Below are 23750 nucleotides of genomic sequence, written 5' to 3' on the forward strand. Positions count from 1 at the left end.
CCTTGGACTGCAAGGAGATGAAACCAGTCGATCCTAAAGGAAATCAGTCCTGAATATTCATTGGAAGGACTGATGCTGAAGCTGAAACTCCAATACTTTGGCCACCTGATGTGAAGAGCTGACTCTTTTGAAAAGACCCTGATAAAAAAAAAAAAAAAAAAGAAAAAAAGAAAAGACCCTGATGCTGGGAAAGATAGAAGGCAGGAGGAGAAAGGGACGACAGAGGATGAGTTGGTTGGATGGCATCACCAACTCGATAGACATGATTTTGAGCAACTCCAGGAGTTGGTGATGGACAGAGAAGCCTGGTATGCTGCAGTCTATGGATTTGCAAAGAATCAGACATGACTGAGTGACTGAACTGAACTGAACTGAGGATCACCTGGAGGAATTTTGAAGTCATAGGTTGGTGGGCACAACCTCTAGGATTTCTGATTCCATAGGCCTGTGATAGGGCCTGACAATGTGCATTTTTAACAAGTTTCCAAGAGACGCTGATGCTGTTAGTTTCAGAGTCATAGGTAGAGAGCCATAAATATAAATATTATATAAGCAAGTCTTTATAGTTGGTGTGGCTCTGAAAGGGATCAGGGTGCTAGAAAGCAGAATATTCAGTGAAATTTGACTTGAGATAATCATTGAAAAATAAGAAAAATGTGAATGGGTGAAGGAGGAAAGTAGTATAAAGGAAGAAAAAACTTGAACGAATGCTCTGAGACAGGAATTAATGTGTATTCATGTGTATATGTTGGAGCGAAAAATAACTTACAGGCATGTGGTTTAGACTGAAACAAGAGTGTTTATGCAAGGCAATTTTGATAAGTCCTGAGTGTAGTGAATAATCTTCTGGAAAAATATAAATAAGATGATAAAGCCTATTGACAACACATCCTTTCAATTCAACTCAGTTTCCTTATTGATAAAATACTTGACTTTGATATTGTTTTAATGATGTATAAACTAAAAATAATCAGTGTTTTGTCAGTAACAATATTGAGTTATATCAAATCTCAGATCATAACTTTGAGTGCTGGCAGACACAAATCACATACACATGCATACCTCATTGATAACTGGTGCCATACTGGCAATTTTCTGAAGGCTCAATTTGCAAACTGCAGGATCAGGGTCATTGACCCAGTTTCTGAAGAGAACCAAAAATTTTTCTGGGAATGGGTCCTTGAAGAAATTATTGAGAAGCTAAAAGAAAACAGTTAAGTTCGTAGATGGAATAATGGCCAAGCAAGATTTTTTTGCTTCAGTAATAAAAATCAAGACATGTTTAGTAAAACGAATACAAATCACACTAAAACTCTAAATACATACACATACTTTTACTTCACATATATTTCTGGGCCCATAGAGGGAAGGAGAAGTAGCAGATATAATAGGAAATATGTGCTTTGTTATATACATATGATGAAAGAAAATTTCATACATATAGATATGATGAAAGAAATTTTTCACATAGGATAATAGAGTTTATGTTAACTTTTTTTCTTAACTTTTTATACTTTTATGCTGCCTCCTCTTTCTCTTACCTGGAAAACCTTGGTGCCTAATAGTAGTTATATGTTTACTTATTCATTTTCTACCATGTAATGCATACCATGGGCTTCCCTGGTGGCTCAGATGGTAAAGAATCTGCCTGAAGTGCAGGAGCATGTGTGTGTGCTAAGTCACTTCAGTTGTGTCTGACTCTTTGTGGCCCTATGGACTGTAGCCCGCCAGGCTCCTCGGCCCATGGGATTCTCCAGGCAAGAATACTGGAGTAGGTTGCTGTGCCCTACTCCAGGGGATCTTCCAAACTCAAAGATCGAACCCGTGTCTCTTATGTCTCCTGTATTGACAGGCGGGTTCACCTGGGAAGTCCAGGAGACCCAGGTTCAATCACTGGGTCCAGAATATCCCTTGGAGAAGGGCATAGGAACCCACTCCTGTATTCTTGCCTAGAGAATCCCATGGACAGAGGAGCCTGGCCTGCTACAGTCCATGGGGTTGCAGAGAGTTGGACATGACTAAGCGACTAACACTTTCACTTTCAATGCATATCATAATCTTAAAATTATAGTATCAACACATATAACATCAATAAACCCTCTGAGGGGGGGGAAATATTTCTTTACAGATTTTTTTTAATCTTTGTGATTTATCTCACTAATGATGTTTAAAGTACCGTGTTCATATGTTACTTGATATCCTCCACAAATCTGTGGTGTGTGTGTGTGTGTGTGTGCGTGTGTGTGTGAGAGAGAATCATACAATTCATTAAGAAAAAACTAAGGTCATAGTAGCTAAATGGATAAAGATCAGGGTATCCATAATATGAAACTTTAATTTATAGATAATAATATTTTAAAAATGTTCAACCTCTCTGAAAGTTTTAACAGTAAGAACAAATCAAATCACCCGCAGGACATCTATTCTACCTCTCACATTGGAGAGCTTGTCCATGGTGGTGAAGTGCTATGGAATGAGCTCACCCATGAACTGTGTGGGGAGAACCGATGGCCCTGCCTTCCAGTTAACCGTCCCCAGCCTGAGAATGTTTATGTCGCTAAGTTGTGTCCAACTCTTCTGTGACCCCATGGACTGTAGACTGCAAGGCTCCTCTGTTCATGGGATTTCCCAGGCAAGAATACCGGACCGAGTTGCCATTTCCTTTTCCAGATGCTCTTCCTGACCCAGAGATCAAACCTGTATCTCCTGCATTGGCAGCCAGATTATTTACCACTGAGACACCAGGGAAGCCCAAGAATGTTTATACACTTAAGTTATTATTGCAAATTCTTGGAATCTATTATAAGAAAATAAAATACCAAAAGAAAGAAAATTGAGGCACAAAGATGTAAACTCGATTGCTATTTACAGTAGTAGAAAACTGCTGCTGCTGCTAAGTCGCTTCAGTCGTGCCCGACTCTGTGCGACCCCATAGACGGCAGCCCACCAGGCTCCCCCGTCCCTGGGATTCTCCAAGCAAGAACACTGGAGTGGGTTACCATTTCCTTCTCCAATGCATGAAAGTGAAAAGTGAAAGTGAAGTCGCTCAGTTGTGTCTGACTCTTAGTGACCCCATGGACTGCAGCCTACCAGGCTCCTCCATCTGTGGGATTTTCCAGGCAAGAGTACTGGAGTGGGGTGCCATTGCCTTCTCCAGTAGAAAACTAGAAATAACAAATATAAATATATGGCATGGGCATTGGTAATACTATCTTAGGTATCATTGGCTTAAAAGAACAAAATAAGGTAAAATACATAGATTGTGTGCTCAGAATAACTAAAGGCCAAGGGGCTGCCAAGGGGCTGAACTGGAAAGTTGACAATTGCCCAGAAATTCTAAACAGAGAAAGCAGTGGAAGAGTGTGGTCATTGCTGATTTCCTGGAAGGACAGTCATGTGACTCTCCAATTGTATTACATCCATGATGTAATACTACATCAAGTAAGTATTACATCCATGATGAGAGAGGCAACTAGGTTTCATTCAACATTATCAGGTATATTAATGATGCTTATATAAATTTTATGTAGTCTGTATGTTTATTTTTTGTTTTTTTTTCAGGCTCAAGGATTCTTATTTCATTCAAAGGATTTTAAGCCATTACTGTCAATCCTTTTGATGAACAGATTGTCATAGGTTTTCCTGGGGATGGTCCTTCAAGCTGGCTTCTGTGTCCTTTTGACCCATTCTGTCATTTTTTAAGTAAGTCTGGCAGAACAGGGTGTTTCAGATTCATTGCGTACATTCCCTGGAATCAACCATTCCTACAGGGAACCCTTGTTCCTTTTTGTGGGAAACAGTATGTAGAAAGCAAGATCTGAGGAGTAGAGGTACTCACAACTTCTAGGCCTTTCTGAGCTAAGAAATTTTTTTCTCCCTCCCTCCATCCTTTTTTTCTCCCCCACCACTTGTCTTTCTCTTCATCCATCTATTAATGTTAAAAACCTGAACTCATTTGCTTTATTTAAGATAGAAATTAAAAACAAATAGTAGGTGTAAATCTCTTTTAACTGTGTTATTGTAGGGGAGGGATTTTGTATGTTATGTTTTGACCAGTTCGGTATTTGTACATAATTAAAGGATAGTACAATAAAAATAATGAGTCACGTAATAAAATATGAGAGATTCAAATGTATTAAGCAAGTTTGAAAAACATAGGTGATTTGCTATTGCAATGTTAAGTTAAACTAATTCATGTATCCTTCTGAAAGCTTTAGAAGTACATACTATAGTGTAGGGGTATGCCTTTGTAATTTATTAACTATTTTGCTATGAAGTTTGAAATCATGTCATACTTTGGGAAATATTTAGCATCTAAATACCTTAGATAGAAACTTGTATATTATATATTACTTTTAGGGAAGATTAGATTTCATTTAGTTTTTTCATTTTATAGAATTTTCTACATGCCTTTTGTAAGCTAAAATCTTCAATTTGCTTAATTCTTTATGGCATTCCAATATTTGATGTAATGTTCATGTACAAAGTGATAGAGTTCTGTATCTTCATGTTACCCAGTTATTTAGTCCATTCTTTTTTTTTTTCCTCCATGCAGTCTGAAGTCTCATTTAGATCCAAATGTTACCTAGCACCTTTAGTAAACTCAATTATCCACATACTTTAACAAGCATGCAGAGATATATGAATTAGTGCTACAAAAATAATTAGTTTGCACAATTCACACCCCTTCAAAGTTCAACTTCTGGAACAGTCTAAAGGGACAACCCTCTCAGAGTCCAAATCTATCTTCACCTTACCCCCTCAGCTTCAGATATCTGTTATTGTCTTAACTTTTGGTAAGAATCAGTATATGGAGAGGGAGATAAAACACTGGAGTGTTGATTTAAGTTTGGATGAGGAAAGGAAATGAGAACCCAGTTATTCACAGTCTCCTAGTGAAACTCACTTCAGTGAGGAATATTATTGTGATGACACTGTCTTCTGACCTTCTAGGACCTTCCACAGCGAGTTTGTAGAGATAATGCAAGGTCTCTGGAAACTGTGGGAAGTTGTATTCACTGAGAGTTCTGTAAAGGAGAATAAGGCACTGAATTAGCAAAGAAGATTAAAACACTTTCTGCATCAGCAAATGCTAATGGTAGAAAAGGGAGAACCATTAGCCTTATATTTTGTATCATGCAGATAAAAAGAATATTCTCAAATATCCCTTAATCCAAGGTAAACTGCAGCCCCATTATGAATTCTATGCAGACTCTGGGGAGTTATATATACCTGGATCACTGATAATATCTCTGTCCTTAACATCAGTCCTCTTTCCTGTTTCTCCTATCCTGTGTCACAGTACAGACTGCCCTATGTTACTGCAAGCTCCCACCCATGCCTGACCAAAAGGAGAAAAAATAAATTATGCAAAATAAATATCTTGACAATCAAAGGTGACCACACAGGTTACATTGGTGGTTTTAGACCAAATCATTCCTTTGAATGATATAATTAAGAAGCTATCCTGGGAGATATCCTAGGTTATTAAGGAGAAGAGGTGGTGAGCCCTGATTCATTGAGCCATTCTCTACAAGACACTTGGGCCAGTGACCAGGCTCACAGTTATTCCAACATGCTGGCCTGATCAGATTGGCAGGACTGGGAAGGATCATGTAACAGAGCTTCGATTTGAAGATTCCAGGAAGAGAAGCACTAAAGTGTTGTTGTCCAGTTGCTATTTTGCATCTGACTTTTTGCGACCCCATGGACTGTAGCACATGGGCTCCTTTGTCCCCCACTATCTCCTGGAGTTTGCTCAAACTCATGTCCATTGAGTTGGTGATACCATCCAACCATCTCATCCTCTGTCACCCCCTTCTCCTCCTGATCTCAGTCTTTCCCAGCATCAGGGTCTTTTTCTGATGCTCAAATTTGAATGTGCATACAGATCAATCAGGGATCTTGCTAAAATGCAGCTTCTGATTAGTAGGTTTGGAGAGGGCCTTGAGATTCTGCATATTTCACTCCCAGGTGATGCTATTTGTATGTGGACCATGCTTTGAGTAAGAAGATTCAAATGTACTAAGGTACTGATGATAGAATGATTCTATCTGTAGGATGGAAAGGCACCACCTTTTGTTTTTATATAAAATAAGATATGTTCTTGAAATCTATGTGCAAACAAAATGTTGGTTTAAAAGCTCCAAGAGTCCAGGAACCATATGCACTGTACTTTCTGAGTCAGTCACAACTTCAAATGGTCTACTAAGTTGTCAAGGCCATATATCATGATTCTTGATCAGAAAATCTGATTCCTGTAATCAGAAGCTTGCTATTCACTGGTGGATTAGCTAGAAAAAGAACTGTGGTACAAGTAAAATCCCTTTTCTATTATACTTTCCCAAATTTATCTGTCTCATTAGGCACAGGTTTATATCAGACCTCTTCTAAGTGGGAGCACATGTATAACCATCTGATGTCTATAAAGCAGAAATCAGCTAACAACAGAGGAAGGAAGAAGCAGATTCCCCTCCAGTTCTCCTTATCTGAAAGAGAAACTTGTTGGATAGAGGAAGGATAATTTGTTATCCATATCATTAGGTAAGAGAGAAAGGCAAGGAAAAGTAAACTCCACCTCAAAAAAAAGTGAAAAAGTAGAAGTTGAATGGCAATTCAGATTATTAAGAGAGATTTGGAAGTTTGGAGTGGATACTGACCGTATTCCCACATGGCTCAGTTGAAGAAAGATGAAACAGGTAGGAAAGAGACAGAACATTTCTCAAAGCCCCTGCTCTTACTTGGCCACAAGGTAGACTCCGTGATGGTGAAACAGCACTTGGGAAAACTGGTTCCAGCAGTTCTTTCTCTTTAGAGCAGTATCCACCTCTTGAAGTCCAGAACAATTCAGCAGAACTCTCAGGGCATCCCGGGCATAGCTAAGGGCCCAAAGAAGAGAGTCATCACCTGCCAGTAACCGTTACATAACCAAATACAAATGACCTGGCTTTTCTACGATGGGCAGGATGCTGATTTTGGGAAAGGGGATGCTTCAAAGGAAAAGAGCACTAAATGGTCTTCATCTCTCCTGATTAACAGGGTGTGGGATGTGGAGTTAAACTGAAATTGTAGCATATAAAATCTAGGATTAATAATAGAGCAGCATATTAGTTTATTAAAAGCTTATTAGCAAAAGATGCTAAATGATGTGAAAACATGCTAAAGGTGCCTGTTGATTGTCTTCTTTGGATGCTTTAAATAAATAGAATACATTCTTACCTACTTGAGATGATTTGGTGTATGTCTGCTTGAAAGAGAGTGGATTTTATTAGCATACTTAATATCTTAATGGGACAGATTGTGTTTGAGAGTCCTGCCTGGCAAAGATGAGGGCAAATAGCAGACAGTTGGGTCCAGATTACCCTGCACAGTAGCAAAGCTAACTGTAATCTCTTGGGCAAAAGAGAAAAGCTGAATTTACCTTATGTGGACAGAATAACAGACTTCCCAGGTGGCACTAGTGGTAAAGAACCCAGTTGCAAATGCAGGAGATATAAGAGATGTGGGTTCAATCCCTGGGTTGGGAAGATCCCCTGGAGGAGAGCATGGCAACCCACTCCAGTATTCTTGCCTGGAGAATCCCATGGAGAGAATTTCCTGGTGGGCTGTATAGTCCATGGGGTTGCAAAGAGTCAGACATGACTGAAGTGACTTAGCATGCATGCACACATGGACAGAATGGCAGCATGCTATCATAAGCCCACTCATCACATCACCAACCACAAAGCAACTTTACATTTCACAAAACACATTTGGGCATATTATTTCACCTTACACCTAATTTACCCTGAGAGATCACTATCAGGGTAAATGGCAGTACATGTCCAGCTTTGGACCTGCTGCTCCTCCTTACTCTTTCTCTCTGTGTGGTGGCCTCCCTTTGTGGCAGGAATAAACTGTGTTCTGTGGGAGTGATTTTTTTTTATACACTACATACACATTCAGGGAAGGTCCTAGCTTACTTTGAGGTACTTAGGGTAATTACTTTTGCAAAGGCATCCTACCATTCAAAGGGGAGAAAACTATAATAAATGAATATACTGCACATGGGATTATGTAGTTCCAAAGGAACCCAAAGGAGTAGCGCATTTCTTATTCAGTCTGAAAAAAGCCCTAGTATCTCACAAAGGCCTGTCTTCTGTCATCAGTCTCAGGTTGCTGCTGTAAAAGAGTTGAAGCATGAGGGCCATCAAAAGCTGGGGGAAAAACTGGGCCACCGCTTTCTTGTAAGGACCAAGAGGCAGTAATGTGCACAGGGCCTGGGATGCCTGTAATGGAAAGGTTTGGCGTCAAGAATGTAACCATCTCCCTTTAAACCCAGTCAGCAGTGATGAGGGACGTGGAAAGGGAGGGACTCTGCAACCCTTCCCCCAACTTCCTTGAAGGAAACCTGAAGCGAGCATGTATACTCATTCATTCTATAACGGTCACTAAGTCCATTCTGAGGCAGGAACCGTGCCAAGCATTTTCTGGCCATGGGCTCCCAAAGCACTGTCAACAGTGCCTGACTGCCAAACTGGCAGGAAGCAAGCTGATTCCCAGGGAGGACACAGCTCCCCCGACTCCATGCCGACGTGGTTAATAACGCAGGTCCTCCCATTGCTTCAACAATCCAGGACAGTGAAATATTTAAGGCGGGGCAGGGCGTACCAGGTCACTAACAAATTGTTTGGTGCCCTGACCACTACAATACCTACAATATCAGAGAAACATATCTCACCATGTCATGTTTGTGGAACATTACCCATTTTTTCCTATTATATCTCTGTAAGACTTGAATTTACTCTCAGGAGTGCCAATGTGGATGCTTGGGAGATATATAATGATGGCATGAATGAGATTAGGCCTTCACATGCCTATCAAGTCTATGTGACCTGACTGGTGCCTACCTCTCTGACGATACCATCTCCTACACTTTCGCCCTTGCTTAGTTCTCTCCAGATGTTTTGACCTTGCTTCACTAACATAGCAGGTAAACTCCCATCACTACCTGGCTTTTGCCCTTCTCTCTGTCTAGGACTCTCATGCCCAGGTACCTGCAAGGATCACTCCCTCACCTCATTCAGGTCTTTGAATAGATTACTATAGTAGAGAGACCTACCCTGAGCAATTTACTGAAACCCTCCCAGCCACTTCGTTTTCCTACCCTGCTTTATATCTCTTCTAAGCTTTGTATCATCTGACATATGACACATTTTTTTGGTTCATTGTCTGTGTCTCTTATGAGACTGTAAGCTTTGTGATCATGGGTGTGCATTGAGTGAATGAATGAATGAGAGCCAAACTGTGTCAAGGAAGTATGACTGAGTCTGTGGGCAGATAGGAATTTTCATGATTAAGAAAACAATGACAACAAATAGAAATTAATCATTGTGTTATTTACCGCCACAGGCATCATATTCGTAGTGTCGAGAGAGAAAAGTTTTCTTTCTGTTATTATTTTCTCCATTTCTCTAGGCTTTCCTTTCAGTATCAACAAGATTGTCTTCAGTACATGAGGGACCACACTTGACTCAGAACCGGCTGCGTACCACATCAGTATCAAAATGCTGCAAACACAGACCCCCACCCCGATCATGAGAATCAAGTGCTTTTCATTTCCTGCTCAACAGTGCGACTCAAATCAGGAAAACAATCTTGGTTTTACATGTTTATAGAGCAAAGAAACTTCAGACAAGTCCAAAACAAACTGATATTCCCATTCCCAAATGATCCCATTAAGATTTTTGTCCTTGAAAACAGAGGAAGAATTTTAATAAGGTCTTATGGAAAATATAGTCTCTCAGTCTGCAAGTTCATTTCCTACTGTTATTTAAATATCTGTCCAGCTCAACGTCAGGAACTGATCAGCTTCTGTACCCCATACTCTTCCTTCCACCTTGTGACCTTGTTTGTCCAGGGATAATTGAATATTTTAAAACTGGTATCGATATACAAATTAATATATATGTAAATAAATCAATGTGAAAAGCTAGATAAGAAGGTAATTAAATAAAAATCTACATAACTTAAAAATTAGAAAGTTAAATTTAAAAACTAAGCCATTTCCCCAAATGTCACATATCTAATCAGTTCACCAGATGTGACTAGAACCCCAGCTTCTCAGCCTCCAATTCCCAAGTTCCTTTCCCTACATACCTGCTACTGTTCAAGATTATTCTTACTGTTGCTCATCTTAAAAACAGTCCTCTGTGTTGGTATATTCTTGATACCTTGTCAAGCCGTGCTGAGTTCTGAACTCTGTTGCTCATTCTCTCTGCATTTGGGTCTTAATATGGGGCCCTGGCACTTCAGAACATGGACACACTCAGCTCTCTAAAACGCTAGTACCAAATGCTTTTGTCTGCAAGGCTTATTCATAGAACCATGCTTAGAACCACATGGACATCAAATCTTTCAAGGCCTCTTCCTTTACCTCTTTATCATATCCTCTGGCTGACCAGATCTTCTTTCTGTTTCTCCGTTTAAGCTTACCTACAAATTTCAGTCTTTTTTACATCCATCCTCACCTACTATTACACAAGACCTGCTGGTGACCAGTTTAATAAAGTTCATCTAATTCTAATTATGTTTTCTTTCTGTACCTTCTCAGTTCATACTGTTTATGATGGACTCATTGGCAGCTTTTATCTTATATTCATGTGGGTATATTCACTCTCCTCAACAAAATGCTTGAAGGCTGGGAATACTTCACACACAGTGGGTACTCAGTTCCTACCTAAACAAGAAAACACTGAGTCTTATGAATATTTTTACTTTTCAAGAATTTCCTAAGTAGTAAAATCAGATCAGATCAGATCAGATCAGTTGCTCAGTCGTGTCCAACTCTTTGTGACCCCATGAATCGCAGCACGCCAGGTCTCCCTGTCCATCACCAACTCCCGGAGTTCACTGAGACTCACGTCCACTGGGTCAGTGATGCCATCCAGCCATCTCATTCTCTGTCACACCCTTCTCCTCTTGCCCCCAATCCCTCCCAGCATCAGAGTCTTTTCCAATGAGTCAACTCTTCGCATGAGGTGGCCAAAGTACTGGAGTTTCAGCTTCAGCATCATTCCTTCCAAAGAACACCCAGGGCTGATCTCCTTCAGAATGGACTGGTTGGATCTCCTTGCAGTCCAAGGGACTCTCAAGAGTCTTCTCCAACACCACAGTTCAAAAGCATCAATTCTTCAGCGCTCAGCCTTCTTCACAGTCCAACTCTCACATCCATACATGACCACAGGAAAAACCATAGCCTTGACTAGATGAACCTTTGTTGGCAAAGTGATGTCTCTGCTTTTGAATATGCTATCTAGGTTGGTCATAACTTTCCTTACAAGGAGTAAGATTCTTTTAATTTCATGGCTGCAGTCACCATCTGTAGTGATTTTGGAGCCCAGAAAAATAAAGTCTGACACTGTTTCCACTGTTTGCCCATCTATTTCCCATGAAGTGGTGGGACTGGATGCCATGATCTTCGTTTTCTGAATGTTGAGCTTTAAGCCAACTTTTTCACTCTCCACTTTCACTTTCATCAAGAGGCTTTTTAGTTCCTCTTCACTTTCTGCCATAAGGGTGGTGTCATCTGCATATCTGAGGTTATTGATATTTCTCCCAGCAATCTTGATTCCAGCTTGTGTTTCTTCCAGTCCAGAGTTTCTCATGATGTACTCTGTATATAAGTTAAATAAACAGGGTGACAATATACAGCCTTGGCGTACTCCTTTTCCTCTTTGGAACCAGTCTGTTGTTCCATGTCCAGTTCTAACTGTTGCTTCCTGACCTGCATACAAATTTCTCAAGAGGCAGATCAGGTGGTCTGGTATTCCCATCTCTTTCAGAATTTTCCACAGTTTATTGTGATCCACAGAGTCAAAGGCTTTGGCATAGTCAATAAAGCAGAAATAGATGCTTTTCTGGAACTCTCTTGCTTTTTCCATGATCCAGCAGATGTTGGCAATTTGATCTCTCATTCCTCTGCCTTGTCTAAAACCAGCTTGAACATCTGGAAGTTCATGGTTCCTATATTGCTGAAGCCTGGCTTGGAGAATTTTGAGCATTACTTTACTAGCATGTGAGATGAGTGCAATTGTGCAGTAGTTTGAGCATTCTTTGGCATTGCCTTTCTTTGGTATTGGAATGAAAACTGACCTTTTCCAGTCCTGTGGCCACTGCTGAGTTTTCCAAATTTGCTGGCATATTGAGTGCAGCACTTTCACAGCATCATCTTTCACAAATATTTTCACAAATACTTAGTAAAATACTTTGTGAATTTAAGCTTCCTTAAAAAAATGCAATCTCTCCGTTGAAAAAAGTCAACAACAACAAGAACAACCAACAAAAAACCAACAAACTTGGTTGGCTTGTTGAAAAAATCAACAAAATTGGTTTAGTGTTTTGTTGATTTCATTGACCTCTTATAGACATTAATTTAATCCATGTAACAGCTTCATAGATAAAAAGCTTCCTCATGTCACAGATTAGGAAATTGAGGATCATGATGTTTATGAAACTTACATGATGTCACACAGGATATAAAGGTCAATTTGTTTCCAAGGCCTGCATTCTTTCCATAATGTAACTTCCTGCCTATTACTCTCTTTTAGTAATAGAGAAGTAATGCCTTCCCTTCCAATGTATGAACTATAGAAATGGAGTAATGTGATTTAATAAGCTCTTCTAATTTGGCTGTTAGATTCATAAAGTCATGTAGGCTCACATTACCATCCTTTCTTCTTAAATATTTCTTATGATCCTGGATCATGAATTTCAAATAGACAGTTAAGGGACAGGGGACTCCCAAGTATACCTGGGAATTTTTTTGTTTTATTATCTTATTGGTGGGTGGAAATATCTTAGGTCTGTCCTTCATAAATGAAAAAAAAAAAAAAACCACTATGAATTCTATCACATATGGGGAAAAAACCATTATTACTTTGAGGAGAGGTTTTTCAATGTGGGATACACAACAGAACACAATTAAATCCTCGAATAAATAACAATTATCATTTCTTGATTGTCTACTGTGTGTCACATATTTTATGAAGCTACACATACTGTATATGATCTTAGTTAAACCTTACAATCATCTCATGTGGTGTAAAAATAGACATTATCTTTCAGGAAAAAAAGAAACGAGATCTGACCTGCCCTGCTCTATCTGACTCTCAAGACTGAACAAACCCTGCATGAGGGGCCTTACTCATCTGCTGGTACTGGATAGTCCATAAGTTGAAAGATGACCTTCTTTGGTGAAGTACGTGTCAACAAGGTGATGACCCGCAACATAGCTTCCCTCAAAATAGGAGAATCATCTCCACACAATTGCTTATAAATAGTATCCACAATTTTAGACACCTGTAAAAGCAATTTCACAGGCCAATTAGAGTCTCTTATTCCCTAGGCACTTATAAACCAAACATTTCTTAGACATTAAGAATTTAGTCTTTCTCAGAATAACCGAGGCAGCAACTAACACACAAATAAGCACCAATGGAAAGCATATTTATGTGCTTTTTTACACAATGAAATGATTATTTGCATGAGAAATTAACATGCATTTATTTTTTTCCTTGACTTTTTAAAAAATGTAATACTATTTATTTGATTTCAAAAACATTTAAGTACTCCAAACATACAAACAAAATTAATAGGACATTGCAGATCATGTTTAGTACAGAAGGTTCTTGAACTTTCATTGGTGCAGTGGCTCTTGGCTTTGTTGACAATGCAGAGTTCTATGGTTTGTTTAAAAAAGTTTAAAACTACTGTACTTCAGTGAAAGTGAAAGTCGCTTAGTCGAGTCCAACTGTTTGCGAACCTGTGGACTATACAGTCCATGGAATTCTCTAGGCCAGAATACTGGAGTGGATAGCCTTTCCCTTCTCCAGGGGATCTTCCCAACCCAGGGATCAAACCCAGGTCTCCTGCATTGCAGACGGATTCTTTACCAGCTGAGCCACAAGGGAAGTACTTCAATGAAAAATGATCCAAAACAATTCTCATTCCAGCTGACTCTCTCCTTTTCCACAGCTAATAATGGCAGCAGGATGCTATGTCACTATATACAAAAACAAGACAACCTTGGATGCCCACTGTAGTGTCCACAGATCCAGTTCCACAGTGCACGCCCTGAGCTACGGACCCTCTGGAAGGCATTGCCCCACAGCCTCCACACCAAACAAGGAACATTAAGAGTGTATCTCAGTTGCTTTGTTCTTTTACAAACTATGCATACATACAGTTGAGAACTTGGGATTTCTAGCCAATGACCATAAAGTTAACCCATAATCTTACAAATTAAAAAAAAAATGCCAGGAACATCTTAAAATGCCTTGTCACACCAACAGCAAAATGCAGAGTGAGGAGAATATGAGAGCCTTTTCATTTTAGAAATATGTTGTACAACACTGATACAGTTTTCATACAGTTTTGTACAGTTTGATACACCCATGGTCACTTCATGTAAACCACTGACAATTACTAGAACACTTTGAGAGACTAAGACATGATCATGATCCAATTGGGTAATTAAACCTAATGAGGGCAACAGACACATCTCATGCTTGCTGCCTCCATGAGAGTCGCTGCCTCCATGAGAGTCATCGCCTTCAAGTTTTATTGAGATCATAATTGACAAAAAGCATTGTATAAGTTTAAAGCATATAGCACAATGATTTGATGCCCATACATCATGAAATGATTACCACAATAAGTTTAGCATACATCCATCATGTAAAATAAAAGGAAAAGAAAAAATATTTTCTGGTGAAGAACTCTTAGAATTTACTCTCAACAACTTGCATATATAATATACAGCAGTGTTAGTTACATTTATCATGTTGTGCCTTATATCCCTAGTACTTATTTATCTTCTAACTGGAAATTACACCTCCCACCGGCCTTTGGCAAGCCACAAATCCTATCTCCTTTTCTATGAATTTAATTTGTTTTTGAAATATAATTGACCTACAACACTTCCTTAGTTTCTGGTGTACAACATAGTGATTCCATATTTCTATATGTTACAAAATGTTCACCATGTAAATTTCTCATCTGTCATTGTGTGAAGATATTACATTATTCTTGGCTATGTTTGCCACACTGTAACTTTCATCATCATTACTCACTCTAGGAGGCTCTCCAAGATCAGTGTGTTTGACCCACATTCTTTCTGAATTACTGCTTCTGCCCTGGGTCTTTGAGCATGTAAGTTTTACCGTGTATGCTTTAAGAGTAAAGTCTTCGTTTCTTACAGCCCTCTGACTCTCCTGAAAGCAAGGCTCAGAGGCCTTCAAAATCAGATATTCTGGGAGTTCATCTGTCTGGTGCAAACAGACCCCAAGCTGGCTAGCCCAATGTGGGCTTTAGATGCCTTACTCCTTGGACAGAACCTCTGAAATTGTGATTATCCTCTGCTTCATTGGTCTCCAACCTGGGGGTATGGATATTGACTGTATAGTGTGTCTGACTTCCTACCCATCTTATTGTGCTTCCTTCTTTAGTTCTTTAGTTGTAGATTTGTTTTTCTGCTAGTCTCCTAGTCTTTCTCATCAATAGTTGCTCTGTCAGTCAGTCAGTTGACTTGCTCAGTCGTATCCGACTCTTTGCGACCCCATGAATCGCAGCACACCTGGCCTCTCTGTCCAATCACCAAATCCCACAGTTCACTCAAACTCACATCCATCAAGTTGGTGATGCCATCCAGTCATCTCATCCTCTGTTGTCCCCTTCTCCTCTTGCCCCCAGTCCCTCCCAGCATCAAAGTCTTTTCCAATGAGTCAGCTCTTTGCATGAGGTGGCCAAAGTCCTGGAGTTTCAGCTTTAGCATCATTCCTGCCAAAGAACACCCAGGACTGATCTCCTTCAGAATGGACTGGTTGGATCTCCTTGCAGTCCAAGGGACTCTCAAGAGTCTTATCCAACAGCACAGTTCAAAAGCATCCATTCTTCGGCACTCAGCTTTCTTCACAGTCCAAGTCTCACATCCATACATGACCACTGGAAAAACCATAGCCTTGACTAGACGGACTTTGTTGGCAAAGTAATGTCTCTGCTTTTGAATATGCTATCTAGGTTGGTCATAACTTTCCTTCTAAGCAGTAAGCGTCTATTAATTTCATGGCTGCGATCACCATCTGCAGTGATTTTGGAGCCCAAAAATATAAAGTCTGATGCTGTTTCCACTGTTTCCCCATCTATTTGCCATGAAGTGATGGGACCAGATGCCATGATCTTAGTTTTCTGAATGTTGAGCTTTAAGCCACTTTTTCACTCTCCTCTTTCACTTTCATCAAGAGGCTTTTTAGTTCCTCTTCACTTTCTGCCATAAGGGTGGTGTCATCTGCATATCTGAGGTTATTGATATCTCTCCCAGCAATCTTCATTCCAGCTTGTGCTTCTTCCAGCCCAGTGTTTATCATGATGTACTCTGCATAGAAGTTAAATAAGCAGGGTGACAATATACACCCTTGACGTACTCCTTTTCCTATTTGGAACCAGTCTGTGGTTCCATGTCCAGTTCTAACTATTGTTTCCTGACCTGCATATAGGTTTCTCAAGAGGCAGGTCAGGTGGTCTGGTATTGCCACTTCTTTCAGAATTTTCCACAGTTTATTGTGATCCACACAGTCAAAGGCTTTGGCATAGTCAATAAAGCAGAAATAGATGTTTTTCTGGAACTCTCTTGCTTTTTTGATGATCCAGTGGATGTTGGCAATTTGATCTCTGGTTCCTTTGCCTTTTCTAAAACCAGCTTGAACATCTGGAAGTTCATGGTTCAGTATTTCTGAAGCCTGGCTTGGAGAATTTTGAGCATTACTTTACTAGCATGTGAGATGCATGCAATTGTGCAGCAGTTCAATTCTTTGTTCAATTCTTTGGCATTGCCTTTCTTACAGATTAGAATGAAAACTGAGCTTTTCCAGTCCTGTGGCCACTGCTGAGTTTTCCAAAGTTGCCGGCATATTGAGTGCAGCACTTTCACAGCATCATCTTCCAGGATTTGAAATAGCTCAACTGGAATTCCATCACCTCCACTAGCTTTGTTTGTAGTGATGCTTCCTAAGGCCCGCTTGACTTCTCATTCCAGGGTGTCAGGCTGTAGGTGAGTGATTACATCATCATGGTTATCAGGGTCATGAAGATCTTTTTTGTACAGTTCTTCTGTGTATTCTTACCACCTCTTCTTAATATCTACTGCTTCTGTTACGTCCATACCATTTCTGTCCTTTATTGTCCCCATCTTTGCATGAAATGTTTTCTTGGTATTTCTAATTTTCTTGAAGAGATCTCTAGTCTTTCCCATTCTGTTGCTTTCCTCTATTTCTTTGCACTGATTGCTGAGGAAGGCTTTCTTATCTCTCCTTGCTATTCTTTAGAACTCTGCATTCAGATGCTTATATCTTTCCTTTTCTCCTTTGCTTTTCACTTCTCTTCTTTTCACAGCTATTTGTAAGGCCTCCCCAGAAAGCCATTTTGCTTTTTTGCATTTCTTTTCCATGGGGATGTTCTTGATCCCTGTCTCCTATACAGTGTCACGAACATTGTTAGAAATGTTAGAAATATTATTATTTTACATGTAGCTGTTCAATTTTCTGAGCACAACTTGAAGAGATTGTCTTTTCTCCATTGTATATTACTTTCTTTGTTGTAGATTCATTGACCATAGGTGTGTGGGATTATTTCTAGGCTTTCTGTGTTGTTCTATTGATCTATGTATCTGTTTCTGTTGCCAGTACCATACTATTTTGATTACTGTAGCTTTGTAATATAATTTGACGTAAAGAAGTGTGATTCATTCAGGTCCATTCTTCTTTCTCTAGATTGTTTTGGGTATTTGGGGGTCTTTTATGTTTCCATATAAATTTAAAAATTTTTTGTTCTAGTTCTTAGAAAAATGCCATTGGTAATTTCATAGAGATTCCATTGGATGTATACACTGTTTGGGGTAGTCTACTCATTTTTGTAAAAAGTGTATTTATTTATTTTTGGCTATATTAGGTCTTTGTTACTGCATGTGGGGCTCTGATTCTGCTGAGCAGGGGCTACACTTCATTGCAGTACATGGACTTCTTATTGTAGTGATTTCTCTCATGTGGAGCATGGGCTGTGAAGCATGGGTTCTAGAGTACAGGTTCAGAGAGTTGTGATGCATGGGCTTAGTTGCTCCACAGCATGTGGGATCTTCCTGGACCAGGGATTATAACTATGTCCCCTTCATTGGCAGGTGTATTTTGAACCACTGGACCACCAAAGAAGTCTCAACCTAGTTGCTTTAATAATACTCCTCCAATCCAAGAATATGGTATATCTTTACTTCCCTTTGTGTCATCTTCAATTTTATCACCAACCTTTTAAACTTTTTCTAGTATAGGTCTTTTGCCTCCTTATTTTCAGTTCAGTTCAGTTCAGTTGCTCAGTCATGTCCAACTCTTTGTGACCTCATGGACAGCAGCACACCAGGTTTTCCTGTCCATCACCAAATCCCGGAACTTACTCAAACTCATGTCCATCAAGTCGGGGATGCCATCAAACCATCTCATCCTCTGTCATCCCCTTCTCCTCCAGCCTTCATCTTGCCCAGCATCAGGGTCTTTTCCAATGAGTCAGTGCTTCACATCCAGTGGGAAAGTATTGGAGTTTCAGCTTCAGCATCAGTCCTTCCAATGAATATTCAGAACTGATTTAATTTAGGATTGACTGGTTTCATCTCCTTGCAGTCTAAGGAACTCTCAAGAGTCTTCTCCAACACCACAGTTCAAACGCATCCATTCTTCGGTACTTAGGTTTCTTTATAGTTCAACTCTCACATCCATGCATGACTACTGGAAAAACCATAGCTTTGACTAAACAGACCTTTGTTGGCAAAGTAATGTCTTTGCTTTTTAATATGCTGTCTAGGTTGGTCATAACTTTACTTCCAAGGAGCAAGCATCTTTTAATTTCATGCCTGTAGCCACCATCTGCATTGATTTTGGAGCCTAAGAAAATAAAGTCTGTCATGGTTTCCATTGTGTCCCCATCTATTTGCCATGAAGTGAGGGACTGGATGCCATGATCTTAGTTTTCTGAATGTTGAGTTTTAAGCCAACTTTTACACTTTCCTCTTTCACTTTCATCAATAGGCTCTTTAGTTCCCCTTCACTTTCTGCCATAAGGGTGGTGTCATCTGCATATCTGAGGTTATTGATATTTCACCCAGCAGTCTTGATTCCAACTTGTGCTTCATCCAGCCCAGCATTTTGTATGATGTACTCTGCATATAATTTAAATAAGCAGGGTGAAAATATAGAGCCTTGACATACTCCTTTCCCGATTTGAAAACAGTCTGTTGTTCTATGTCTGGTTCTAACTGTTGCTTCTTGACCTGCATACAGATTTCTCAGGAGGCATGTCAGGGGTCTGGTATTCCCATCTCTTTAAGAATTTTCCACAGTTTGTTGTGATCCACACAGCCAAAGGCTTTGGTGTGGTCAATAAAACAGAAGTAGATGTTTTTCTGGAACTCTCTTGCCTTTTTGATGATCAAATGGATGTTGGCAATTTTATCTCTGGTTCCTCTGCATTTTCTAAATCCAGATTGAACATCTGGAAGTTCACTGTTCATGTATTGTTGAAGCCTGACTTAGAGAATTTTTAGCATTACTTTGCTAGCGTGTGAGATGAGTGCAATTGTACGGCAGTTTGAACATTCTTTGGCATTGCCTTTCTTACGGATTGGAATGAAAACTGACCTTTTCCAGTACTGTGGCCACTGCTGAGTTTTCCAAAGTTGCTGGCATATTGAGGGCAGCACTTTCACAGAATCATCTTCCAGGATTTGAAATAGCTCAACTGGAATTCCATCACCTCCACTAGCTTTGTTTGTAGTGATGCTTCCTAAGGCCCGCTTGACTTCTCATTCCAGGATATCGGGCTGTAGGTGAGTGATTACATCATCATGGTTATCAGGATCATGAGGATCTTTTTTGTACAGTTGTTCTGTGTATTCTTGCCACCTCTTCTTAATATCTTCTGCTTCTGTTACATCCATACCATTTCTGTCCTTTATTGTCCCCATCTTTGCATGAAATGTTTTCTTGGTATTTCTAATTTTCTTGAAGAGATCTTTAGTCTTTCCCATTCTGTTGTTTTCCTCTATTTCTTTGCACTGATCACTGAGGAAGGCTTTCTTATCTCTCCTTGCTATTCTTTGGAACTCTGCATTCAGATGTTTATATCTTTCCTTTTCTCCTTTGCCTTTTGCTTCTCTTCTTTTCACAGTTATTTGTAAGACTTCTTCAAACAACCATTTTGCCTACATTTCTTTTTCTTGGGGATGGTCTTGATCACTGCCTCCTGTACAATATCACGAACCTCTATCCATAGTTCTTCAGGCACTCTATCAGATCTAATGCCTTGAATCCATTTCTCTCTTCCACTGTATAATCGCTAGGGATTTCATTTAGATCATACCTGAATGGTCTAGTGGTTTTCCTACTTTATTCAATTTATGTCTGAATTTGGCAATAAGGAGTTCATGATCTGAGCCACAGTCAGCTCCTGTTCTTGTTTTTGCTGACTGTATAGAGCTTCTCCATCTTTGGGTGCAAAGAATATAATCAGTCTGATTTTGGTGTTGACCATCTGGTGATGTCCATGTGTAGAGTCTTCTATTGTGTTGTTGGAAGGGGGCGCTTCCTATGACCAGTGCATTCCCTTGACAAATGTTAGCCTTTGACCTGCTTTGTTTTGTACTCCAAGGCCAAATTTGCCTGTTATTCCAGGTTATCTCTTGACTTCCTACTTTTGCATTCCAGTCCCCTACAATGAAAAGGACATCTTTTTTGGGTGTTAGTTCTGAAAAGTCTTGTAGCCATTCAACTTTAGCTTCTTCAGTATTACTGGTTGCGGCATAGACCTGGATTACCATGATATTGAAAGGTTTGCCTTGGAAAAGAACAGAGATCATTGTCGTTTTTGAGATTGTATTCAAGTATTGCATTTTGGACTCTTTTGTTTACTATCATTGCTACTCTATTTCTTCTAAGGGATTCTTGCCCACAGTAATAGATATAATGGCCATCTGAGTTAAATTCACATATTCCAGTTCATTTTAGTTCACTGATTCCTAAAACATTGATGTTCACTCTTGCCATCTCCTGTTTGACCACTTCCAATTTGCCTTGATTCATGGACCTAACATTCCAGGTTCCTATACAATATTGCTCTTTATAGCATCGGACTTTGCTTCCAACATCAGTCACATCCACAACTGGGTGTTGTCTTTACTTTGACTCCATCTCTTCATTCTTTCTGGAGTTACTGCCCCACTGATCTTCAGTAGCATATTGGGCACCTACCGACTTGAGGAGTTCATCTTTCAGTGTCCTGACTTTTGCCTTTTCATGCTGTTCATGGCGTTCCCAAGGCAAGAATACTGAAGTGGTTTGCCATTCCCTTCTCTGGTGGACCATGTTGCATAGGTTTATTTTATTCTTTTTGATGTGATGGTAAATGAGATTGTTTCCTTAATTTCACTTTCTAATCTTTTATGGTTAGTGTATAGAAATGCTACATATTTCTGCATATTTATTTTTCATCCTGCAACTTTACCGAATTCATTGATGAGTTTTAGTAGTTTTCTGGTAGCATCTTAAGAATTTTCAATCTATAGTATCACATCATCTGCAAACAGTAACAGTTTTACTTCTTCCTTTCCAATTGGATTCCCTTTATTTCTTTTTCTTCTCTGATTACTGTGAATAATACTTCTGAAACTGTGTTTAATGAAAGTGGTGTTTAACTGTCTTGTTACTGATCTTAGAGGAAATGCTTTCAGCTTTTCACATTGAGTATTATGTTAGATGTGGGTTTGTCATATATGGTCTTTATTGTGTTGAGGTATGTTCCCTCTGTGCCCACTCTCTGAAGAGTTTTTTTTTATCATAAATGGATGTTGAATTTTATCAAAAGATTTTTCTGCATCTGCTGTAATGATCACATGGATTTGTTCTTCAATTTTTTAATGTTTTATATCACATTATGATTGATTTGCAGATTTTGTAAAATCCTTGCATCTGTGGGATAAATCCCACTTGGCCATGGTATATGATCCTTTTAGTGTATTTTTGGATTTGGTTTGCTAACATTTTATTGAGGATCTTTATGTCTATAATCATCAGTGATATTGGTGTGTAATTTTCTTTTTTGTGTTTTTTTTATTATTTTTTAAATTATTTTATTTTATTTTTTATCTTTACAATATTGTATTGGTTTTGCCATATATCAACATGAATCTGCCACAGGTATACCCGTGTTCCCATCCTTAACCCTCCTTTCTCCTCCCTCCCCGTACCATCCCTCTGGGCCGTCCCAGTGCACCAGCCCCAAGCATCCAGTATCGTGCATCGAACCTGGACTGGCAATTCATTTCATATATGATATTATACATGTTTTAATGTCATTCTCCCAAACCATTTTTGTCTGGTTTTGGTATCAGGGTGATGATGGCATTATAGAATTAGTTCTAAAGTATTCCTTTGCAATTTTTTGGGAACAATTTTAGTAGCATAGATGTTTAGTAGATGTTAGTAGTATAGATGTTTATTATAGTAGTTTTCTCTAAATATTTGGTAGAATTTGCCTGTGAAGCTAGCCATTCTGGAACTTTTGCTTGTTGAAAGTTTTTAAATCACAGTTTAAATTTCAGAACTTGCTATTAGTCTGTTCATATTTTCTATTTCTTCCTGGTTCAGTCTTGGGGGATTTTACCTTTCTGAGAGTTTGTCCATTTCTTCTATATTGTCCATTTTGGAGTGTATAGTTGCTTCTAGTAGTAGTATGATCCTTTGCATTTCTGTTGTATCCATTGTAACTTTTCCATTTTCATTTCTAGTTTTATTGATTTGGGTCCTCTCCCTTTTTTTTTTTTTTCTCTTTATGAGTCTAGCTAAAGGTTTATCAGTTTTTAAAATATTTTCAAAGAACCATCTTTTATTTTTGTTGATCTTTTCTTTCTTTAGTCTATATTTCATTTATGTCTGCTCTGATCTTTATGATTTCTTTTCTCCTATTAATTCTGAATTTTTTTGGTTCTTTCTCTAGTTGCTTTAGGTGTAAGTTAGGCTGTTTATCTGAGATTTTTCTTGTTTTTTTTGATAACCTCATATCGCTTTAAGCTTAGCTCTTAGAACTGCTTTTGCTGCATCCCATAGATTTTAGATCATTGTTTTAATTTTCATTTGTTTCCAGGTATTTATTTCCTCTTTGATTTCCTTAGTGATCCATTGGTTGTTTAGGAGCATATTGTTTAGGTTCCATGTATTTGTGCTTTTTGGAGAAGGCAATGGCACCCCACTCCAGTACTCTTGCCTGGAAAATCCCATGGACAGAGGAGCCTGGTGGGCTACACAGTCCATGGGGTCGCTAAGAGTCGAACACGACTGAGCGACTTCACTTTCACTTTTCACTTTCATGCATTGGAGAAGGCAATGGCACCCCACTCCAGTACTCTTGCCTGGAAAATCCCATGGACAGAGGAGCCTGGTGGGCTACACAGTCCATGGGGTCGCTAAGAGTCGAACACGACTGAGCGAGTTCACTTTCACTTTTCACTTTCATGCATTGGAGAAGGAAATGGCAACCCACTCCAGTGTTCTTGCCTGGAGAATCCCAGGGACTGGGGAGCCTGGTGGGCTGCCGTCTATGGGGTCGCACAGAGTCGGACACGACTGAAGCGACAGCAGTAGTAGTAGTAGTATTTGTGCTTTTTAGATTTTCCCTTATAG

At 39.3% G+C, this 23750-nt stretch overlaps 1 protein-coding gene across 1 annotated transcript in view; it reads right to left on the reverse strand.

The window, feature by feature from the left end:
• The window catches only part of MROH9 (maestro heat like repeat family member 9), a 103666-nt gene that overhangs the window by 30198 nt on the left and 49718 nt on the right, over positions 1-23750 (reverse strand). The window contains exons 10-15 of the mRNA XM_025285960.3: positions 13184-13338; positions 9383-9548; positions 8125-8267; positions 6741-6878; positions 4907-5027; positions 1063-1200 (exon numbers count right to left, since the gene is read on the reverse strand). Of these exons, the coding sequence (XP_025141745.3) occupies positions 1063-1200; positions 4907-5027; positions 6741-6878; positions 8125-8267; positions 9383-9548; positions 13184-13338 (861 nt within the window). The remainder of the gene's footprint in view (positions 1-1062; positions 1201-4906; positions 5028-6740; positions 6879-8124; positions 8268-9382; positions 9549-13183; positions 13339-23750) is intronic.

This window comes from Bubalus bubalis, chromosome 5, assembly GCF_019923935.1.
Source record: "Bubalus bubalis isolate 160015118507 breed Murrah chromosome 5, NDDB_SH_1, whole genome shotgun sequence".
Lineage (NCBI taxonomy): Eukaryota > Metazoa > Chordata > Mammalia > Artiodactyla > Bovidae > Bubalus > Bubalus bubalis.